The following is a 9208-nucleotide window of genomic DNA, read 5'->3' on the forward strand; positions in this document are numbered from 1 at the left end:
ACGATGTGTGCTACGTTTCCCAAGACAGACTACAAACTGCACAAATACAGAGCAGCACGTGGAAGGACCTGGAGCTGCATTTAAAGAGAAAAGACAGGGTGATGTCCTTTATCGACAGGTGGAAGTAACCAAGTCCTTAGCTGAAACACTCGTGTTTGTCCACAGACAGGAAACACACCAGGAAACTGCAGCTTTCTCAAAGACGTGCAGCTCATGGATAACACACTTCCTGTCAGTCAGAATGAGGCTGGACCCAAACACAGAAAGGTGTTTTTGTCCAGATGAGCCCAGAGAACAAACACGAGTGTTCACAGACATCAGAACCTCAGAGAAGTGAAACATGAGGTTGGAGTCCTCCTCAGCATTCAGAAGAGCTGCTGTGAAACCCTGAGTACTCATGACAGACTCTGATGGCACAAACACATCATGATTCAAAAATAAAGACTATGACAAACATGGCGCTCCTGATCCTCCTGCATGAGAACAAGCTGACATGACCGGAGTGTCTGAGAGTGTCTCCCTGTCACAGTGAGAATAACAGAGCTGCTCATCTGAGCTCAGAGTCATTAAACTGACCTGAGGTCAGCTGCTAGGACGTCTCTGTGCTCCTTACATATGAACATAAACCATGTGACCTCACATCAGTGGTGTGGATGACTGTATTTATAGAACAGTAGAGCTGTAGCAGGTGGTGTGAGGCGAAGGAGGAGGTGGTGTATTCTAGTTAAAATCATACGTGTAAACAGTGTCAGTAAATGATTGATTCCTATTTATTCTTTGCTGAATTTCCTGGAGGAACCCACCTGAGGGATTAATAGAGTTCTATCTAATCTCTAATCTTCTACTTCCTGTTGACTTGTTTTATTAAAATGAAACATTACATCCAGTCGCACCATCAGCTTTAAACTAGTGCTGGAGTTCACCTCCATGTAACAGGTTCACACCTGAATCTGGGCCCAGGGTGCCAGAGGTAAGATGGTCACATGCTTCAGGTGCACGAGTGCTTCAGGAGCTCAGCACAGCGTGGAACATCCCATCACTGCTGCTCTGGAGTCAGCCTGGATGAAACACCAGTGAGGCTCCACAGTGAGTGAGCACACCTGCACTTTACAGCTTCTCATCATGTCACTGTTGTTAAGTTATCTTATCTCTCTGAGCTGCTACAGCCTTATACACCCACCCGCTCTCTCAGGTCAGCTGATCAGTTGCGCCTGAATGTACCCAGGACTGGGCGTAAACTTAGAGGAGATTGTACTTTTGCTGTAGCAGCTCCAAAACTGTGGAACGAGCTTCCTTTAGAGATTAGACAGGCCACTTATTTAATTTTTTTTTTTTTTACTTTTATTTAACTTTTTTCCCTAACAAATATAAGACTGGTTCACATCCAAAATAATAACACTAAACAGCACTAGAGTATTACAACATTATGTCCATAATTGTTGTCCACTAGGATCCAGTTTACAGGTTACTCCCAGTGCTTCCAGTGGTTTCTTCCATTTGCCCACAAAAATTCAGGAGCTCCCATCAACATAGTGTCCCAGCCTGATCAGAGTCATAACTTCAATGATGAGCGACTTCCATAGAGAAATGGAGGGAGGCTCAGCCCCCACCCGTCTCAACATAATGCTTTTCCTGGCCAACATTAACAGTGACTGAATTACATGCTCATGTTGTACCAGTGAAACAGGGATATATCTCAATATACACATTAATGGGTTTTCTGTCACCTGATGACCAATGGCTGTACTAATATTGGCGCAGACCTCTTTCCAAAACGACTGGATAATAGCACATTCCCACAAGCAGTGGAATCTAGTGCCCACTCTGACCTTACACTTGAGACAGTTTGGAGATGTTCCCATATTATACTTCCTATAAATATATGGAGAAATATACACATTGTGCAAATTTAGTACTGCAGTTCTTTAAATCGGTTACAAACCGAAGGAGCAGGATTTTGTCTCATGCCTGTATATCTATTTCACATTTAAGCAGCGTCCCCCAAGATTTTCTCAACCATGCCAATTTATCCACTATTAGGGCATAAATCTCGGAATAAAACTTTGATACAAAATGTTTATGCTCCCTGTTATCCAGAAAGAATTTCTCCAACCAAATTATTTAAATGTTTTTGAGTCACTCTTGAAAACCCACCTCTTTACCCTGGCCTTTGACACCACGTGAAATGTTGCTTTTTATTTTTATTTTAGTTATTTTTAGTTGATTCAATGCTGTTTTATCTTGTTTTTCTTTTAATATATGACTGTTTTAATTTTATGCATTAGGTGTTTTATTTATTTATTTTTGCTGTTTTCTGTTATTCTATTGTTTTTAACTTATTTTCTGTACAGCACTTTGGACCTGTGCTGGGTATTTTAAAGTGCTTTATAAATAAAATTGGATTGGAAGTTAGTTACAATTAGAAGCTGTGCAGACTGTTATCAATGAATAATAAAAGGTTCTTTTATTTATAAAGTAACATGTCAGGTAAAGTTCTTCATGTTTGTATTGAACTTGAGTAAATGTGTTGATCTAGTTTCCAACAGTTCCAGCAAACACATGGAGCAACACAACGAGAACACACAGAGAGGAGAAGTGAGTGAAGTGGATCAGGTTTTCACCACTGCAAAACACACATGTCGGGGAAGTGGGAGGGGCAGTAGGAGGAGCAGTGGTTTGTAATGAACTGTGTGGGGAGGTGAAGGTAACAAAGCCTGGTGGTGTCCCTGTAACTGTGTCGCTGATCCATTTCTGGTACTGGGACACAGGAGTGTAGACTGAAGGAGATGCTGTACATCCAGGCACACTGAAAACTCCACTCTGGAGCCAGACTGATTTACTCTGAGTCATGAGTGGCGCTCCAAGTTTATCCTGTGGAAAGACAGTGATGAAAGTTATTAGGACAGATACAGATGTGTAACTCTTAGAAGTTGACCTTTTTCACCTGAGAAAGTTTTAACTTTGTTGGTAGTTTTGTTGCAAACTGCTCAAATAAATTAAGGGAGTAGTTGATCATCACAGTATATCACAGTCCGTAAAACTTAATGGATGTCAGTCTGTCCAGTTAGGAAACATGAACCACTGTGAATCCATTTCAGCTGCTTTGGTGCAAATGAAAGTGACGATTCCACAGACAGAAAGTTTCAGACAGCTCTTTTAAAGGAATCAGTTTCATTAAACAAATTTTTTTTTTTTAAAAGAAAAAAAGACCTTTGATTAAATATGAATATGAATATTTATAGACAACGACAGTAAAACAAGTAAACCAAAGTGTGAGTAAAGATGAGATTATCTCAGTGACAGTCAACAACAGATTATAGTAAATAAAGTTGTGGTCACCCAACATGAATTCGTCTCTCTAGTACAGATGATGCTGTCTGGGATCCATGGAAATCTGGCTTTGCACACATCGTTTCCCACTACTGATACTTTTGCCTCCTGCAGGTTATATCTCAATGCCTCTGTTTGGAGAGAATTTAAACATCAAGCTTTTCTAAAGACTCCAACATAATGCTGTAAAATCAAATAAATATTTTATGATTTACCAATGTCACCAAAGCCGATGGCCCAGCTGCTGGTCTCGTTGTTGAAAGTGCTGTTTTCTGAGGCCAAGCAGATCGGCTGAATGTAGTCTGTGAAATTCACAGGAGCCGACAACTTCAGAAGACAAATATTGTTCTCACGAGTCGACGAGTTGAATCCGGGATGGCAGGTGGCGTTTATCACGTTCAGCCTCACTTTATTTGGGTCTGGATCTAACACGCTGTTGCTGCCCAGCAAGACCACCATGCTACTGTAATCCCTTCACACACAACAGACATTTTTATTGTGCCTCATGTTGATCATTGTCACAGAGCAAAGCAGTCAATGTCACGAGTTTCCTTTTTCCTTTCAGCCCTTTGTCATTTGTGTGTGTGTGTGTGTGTGTGTGTGTGTGTGTGTGTGTGTGTGTGTGTGTGTGTGCGTGCGCGCAGGTGGTTGAACCTGCTGGCGCACTACATAAATGAGTAATTAACTCTGATGGTCAGATTCATCCATAACACTGGGTAAGTTTATGTTTCAGGTGCTGCATGGAGATCTAGTGTTTGTAGAGGAGCAAGCTCAACAAACATCAGCAAACACACAAACTGTGTGTGATACTTTTTTAAAGCAGGAACTTTTTCCAACATGTCTGGATATGTAACTTATATCTTTATGATTCATTCATGAGTTTCTAAAATCAGATCTTGGATCAGTGATTGTGCTGCTGGTAATTCTGTGTTTTCCAAAAGTTGCATGAAAGCATCAGATTAGTTCAGGTTAAACTGGTTAGTTTGCAGGACTGTGGTGAAGGTTACAGAGCTGCTCTGTGTTGGGCTGGTGCAGAGCGTGGTCAGTGTTAGAGTGCAGACACCAAAGTCAATTTATGCCAATCCTTAAGTTCTCTTTTGAATGCTGACATTACAGAGTGCAGGGTTTGGCTATCAGCCGCAGAGCTCATGTAACTCATGTAAATCTGTTTATATGTTTTTGAAGTGAGCAGCGACTGTGACGTGAGGTCAGCTGATCACAGCCTGCACACAAAGAAAACTCACAAAACAATTGACTGTGTGACTGAGTCTTTCCCAGCATGTGTTCGTTAATGAGCCTTACAGAGGTGCGTAGTTGTATTTATTAGCTGCAGGTTCCCCGTTTAAAAACGTTATGCTAAGCTAACCATCTTCTGACATGAATGGACAGAATGATCAATATTATCATGTGACAGCATATCTTTGACAAATCAATGCTCCGAAAAAACAATGACTTGGATGTGTGGTGTAATTGCATTGTACAGTAGATGTTAATGCAGCCGGTCAGTGTAGTTAGGCTGATGGCAGCTAGAGGGCGAGAATGTATAGAATGTTTTGTTATGTGTGGGCAGAGCAAGAACAAGAAAATAAAGTGTGGTTATGAATCGTACAGCGTATAATTGAATAACACGACAGGATGAAATTAAATTAATGTGACATCTGGTTTGATTGTTGTACAGACAACTCTGTACTTTGCAGTTCAGCAATTTGTGTAACAGCTGTTGTTTTTAAATGTTAAAAGAAGTGAGCAAATATTTTAAAAAAAACATCTCTAGTGCATATAAATATTGCACTTCACCTTCATCATCATATTACTCCTCAACAAAGTGTAAACTTGCAACAGTGACTCACGTTGGTACGGAGGATGCAACTGTCAGCACCCACTGGTCGGTGATCAGAGACCCTGCAGAATAAGTGTTTACAGCAGCGAACCAGGGCCAACTTCCTGGTGCAGCATCACGAACTCCTGTGATGCTGCTGCTGTTCACAGCACTTCTGCCACATGCTGACAAGAGAAGAGAGAGCACAGCTAAACAGATCAGCCACCACATTAAAACCACTCAGAGAGATAACACTGATCAATGCTCTGCTGGGAGATCCTGAGCAGTGACATTCATGTGGATGTTATTTTAACATTAGACTGTGGTTTACATGTGATCCACAAATGTTCCTCCTCTGTGTCAGAAAACTGGAAGATTTTACTGAACAAAATCACATCACAGTTTATAGAAAAACCAAAGTCAGCACACTCTGTCACTGAAACAAATGTGGACATCACAGAAATGACTGAAAGATTAATTGGCTCTGTTTTGAGTTTTGTTCAAAAAAGAATGACTTCATATAGGGAAAAATATATATCACACATGCAGGACACCTTAAACTAGTTTTTTAATTAAGCAGCAAGGCAGAACAAAATCAGGGCTGCATCAAGACACAGGGACTAAACCCCAATTCAACCAGACCCAGAACTGATCCAGAATTAAAACAGGACTACAACAGTTCAAAATCAGGACTACTGAGGACTTAACCAAGACAGAACCAGAATCAGAACTAGATGATAGTAGCACTAAAAATCATCATAGACCTGCACTACATTTATTTTTTAATTCTACCAAAGTCCACTATTTAGATTGAGAAAAGTTTATATAATTATTTAGCCTTGTTGTACAAACAAGCCTGCATAACTTACTAAATATAGAATTTGAAAAATAACAAACCTAAAAAGAAACACTAGGTACGAGATACATGAGGACCTATGATACAGTGATACTTTTGGTAAACAACCATTTGACTAACATGTGTGTCTCACCTGCTCTTGTTCATCTCTGTTCTGTCCTCATTCTGCATCTCCCTCTCTGCTCCTCTCTCTCTCTCTTTGTGCTGACAATCATCAAATATACAGATATTTACAAACTCTTCAGATAAAAACACAAACACTTTTTTAATTGTAACATCAAATCAGACTAAATGTTAATTTTTTTTAGATTGATAAATATAAGGACGGAAGGCCCAACAGCGCCTCTACTACCTGAGGAGACTGCGGAGCGCACACATTCCCAGATCTCTGATGTTGAACTTCTACAACTGTGCCATCAGCAGCGTTCTGACGTATGGATTTCTAGTGTGGTTCCCCAGCTGCACCAAGGCCGATCAGCAAGCACTCCAGCGGGTGGTGAAAGAAGCTGGCAGAATTATTGGAACAAGTCTGCCAGAGATCAGTAATATCTTCCCCACTCGCTGTCTGAGGAGGGTGCACAGTACCCTGCGGGACCAACATCACCCTGCGCGCCACCTTTTCCATCTGATGCCCTCAGGGAGAAGGTACAGGTCTATACAGGCCAGAACATCCAGACTGGCCAACAGCCTGTATCCACAGGCTGTGAGGCTCCTGAACTCTCTGCCCCCCTCTCACGGACAATAACCATATCCAACTTCTTAATAGCAATGAACTGGTCTGCATTGTTGCATCATATCTTTATTCTCTTCCCCCTCCTGCCCCCCCCCCCCCCCCTCTTTCTTAAATAGATAACTATCATATCTGATATCATATCTCACAGTACAATAATATTGAATGGGTTGCATTGTTGTACTTTGTCATGTTTCTCAGGTCTTTGTCTGAATTTCTACGAACATTACTTGTCATGTTCTCATGTTATTGCTAAGGATTGTCTTATTGCATTGGAGTCACACTGGGTTAAATATGTACACTTGGGTTTTAAGGGGTATTTATTATTTTCTTCTTTTTTTATTTACGGGTTGTATGGAAGCCCCAAACGCAATTTCATTGTTCTCTGACAATGACAATAAATAAATACTTACTTACTTATAAAAAACATATTTGTTAACTTTAAGAGTAAAGAGAGAAACTATCTGTATTTCTTAATTGCAAATGGCACCAAATTGTATTCATAACTGAGCCACACTTATGGAGCTCCACAGTTCTGTTCCTGGTGTTTTGGTTGACATCTCTTGATGTTCCCATGTCACAGAAACAGGCTCTGTGTTTTGCCTTATATGCATCCATAGCTGTGCCACCCATTTACTCACATGGACTCTATTAACCTATCGGAAGCTTCTTCAGCTCAGGATGGAATCGCCTGGAGTTTTCTTATTAATTAACAATAAACTTAGTGTACATGTACTCCTAAATTTGATGAAAGTGATTAAAATAGAAGCTCTGTCTCTCTTTATTCTGACATTTAACTAATTCAAAATATATTTCAATATTTATCTAAAACAAAAGTTTACTCTAAATTGATGTTGTACAGTAAAAATGTTTTATGTTTTCTCCCTAAAGTGTATGTAAATATCTGGTTACAAATGTGAATATCCTGCTGTGTACTGAAATCCCTCTTGTTTTGCATAGAAATATACTGAACAACATACAAAGCATAATATATAAAATAACATTTACCTGAGTTTTTTCTTTGAAAGAACCCTCGAATGTCCATTCTTATGTTTCAGTACATAACTGAAACCGATTTAGTCGGGGGGGGGTAAGAACTGAAAATATGAAATAAACACACGTAAGCTAAGACTCTCTAAAAAAAATAGCATTTGTTCGGCTTTTCATTTCGCCATTTGTTGATTCACTTGAAGAGCAAGTAACGTAATATTGGTCAAGTGATCAGTTTGATATCAATCTTTCGTGATGCACCGTCATATTTACATTATTTGTACGGTACGAATGATTTGCTTTGGTACCTGCTGGCTCCGTTTCTCCAACAGCGCACTCACGGGCAGCAGCTGACCACACTCCGTTACCAAGTCCCAATCCCAAAAAAATGAAAAGCAAAATAACTGAGAAGCAGGTGAGCATCGAGAATGTATATGAAGTTTTACTTGGCTTCACAAAGAGATGCGAGGAAAGGTTTGATTCGCTTGAAAAGAAGTTGGAAGCCTTCGAACAACGCATTGAAGTAAATACACAGGCGACCCAAAAAAAAACAGAGAGGAAATTGACAAGCTGACGACGAAGGTGGAGTCGCTGATTGTCACGGTCTGAAGGGCAGACCGTGGTGATGTGGGGGAAGGAGGACCCAAAACGCAGACTCTGCGATGCAAACAGTGCTCTTTATTTACAGTGGAAAGCTGTAAACACAATAACTCCCCGTTGCTCCCTCGAACCCCATGTGCGTGCTTCCCTCCGACGTCTGTGCTCGTGCTCTTGCTCCCCGCTGTTGTGTTACTGCACACCCTGTGCGTGCTGCCCTTCTGGTCCCTCGTTTCACCTGCAGGACAATACAGAAGCAGCCGTTAAACACTGAACCCACGCGCACACACACACGATCCGCACTTCCTAATGCTACACACTGACTTGGAGTCTTAGCTTAATGATCCCGCGCCGGTGGGAGCTCCAACACTCTCCTAAGTAGCTCCCCCGACGAGCCCTGATCACCAACAGGTGTGGCAGGAACTTCAGGTGTGGCCAGTCCTTCGCAGGGCCACACCTATCAGGCCTGCAGGTGGCTGTGCTCCATCCTCCAGCCACACCCGCAGACATACACACGTATACACCCACACCCTGCCTATACATACGAGTGGGACACAGACTAACACAGCATTGTGGAGAAAAACACACACATCACCAAAATAATAATAACAACAATATCAACGGGAGGTGAGTCAAAACTGCTCACCGGCCCCGAGTCCTCCAGAGCTGGGTCCGTGACAGTACCCCCCCTCTAAGGGTCGGCTCCCGACGACCCGAAAACAAAAACACAAACCAAAAACCACAGCACAACCAACCCAGGGCGGGCGGCGGGGGTCCAGGACGGAGGGCCAGAACCAAAAACCACAAAAGAAACAACCCCCCCAAGGTCACAGTTCCAAAGTCCGACCGCACCCCCTGCAACGGAGCAAAAAAGGAAAAACGCCAC

At 41.7% G+C, this 9208-nt stretch overlaps 1 protein-coding gene across 1 annotated transcript; it reads right to left on the bottom strand.

Moving 5' to 3' along the window:
• Positions 1–2216: 2216 nt before the first annotated feature.
• On the bottom strand, positions 2217–5600 carry LOC309694717 (chymotrypsin-like protease CTRL-1). The gene is made up of 4 exons (XM_082514926.1): positions 5181–5600; positions 3546–3802; positions 3340–3461; positions 2217–2871 (listed from the first exon to the last, which is right to left on the bottom strand). The coding sequence occupies exons 1-4, from the start codon at positions 5378–5380 to the stop codon at positions 2533–2535; spliced, it is 918 nt and encodes a 305-aa protein (XP_082371052.1). The 5' UTR covers positions 5381–5600; the 3' UTR covers positions 2217–2532.
• Between the last annotated feature and the right edge of the window lie 3608 nt (positions 5601–9208).

This window comes from Aulonocara stuartgranti, assembly GCF_965226115.1.
Source record: "Aulonocara stuartgranti genome assembly, chromosome: 3".
Lineage (NCBI taxonomy): Eukaryota > Metazoa > Chordata > Actinopteri > Cichliformes > Cichlidae > Aulonocara > Aulonocara stuartgranti.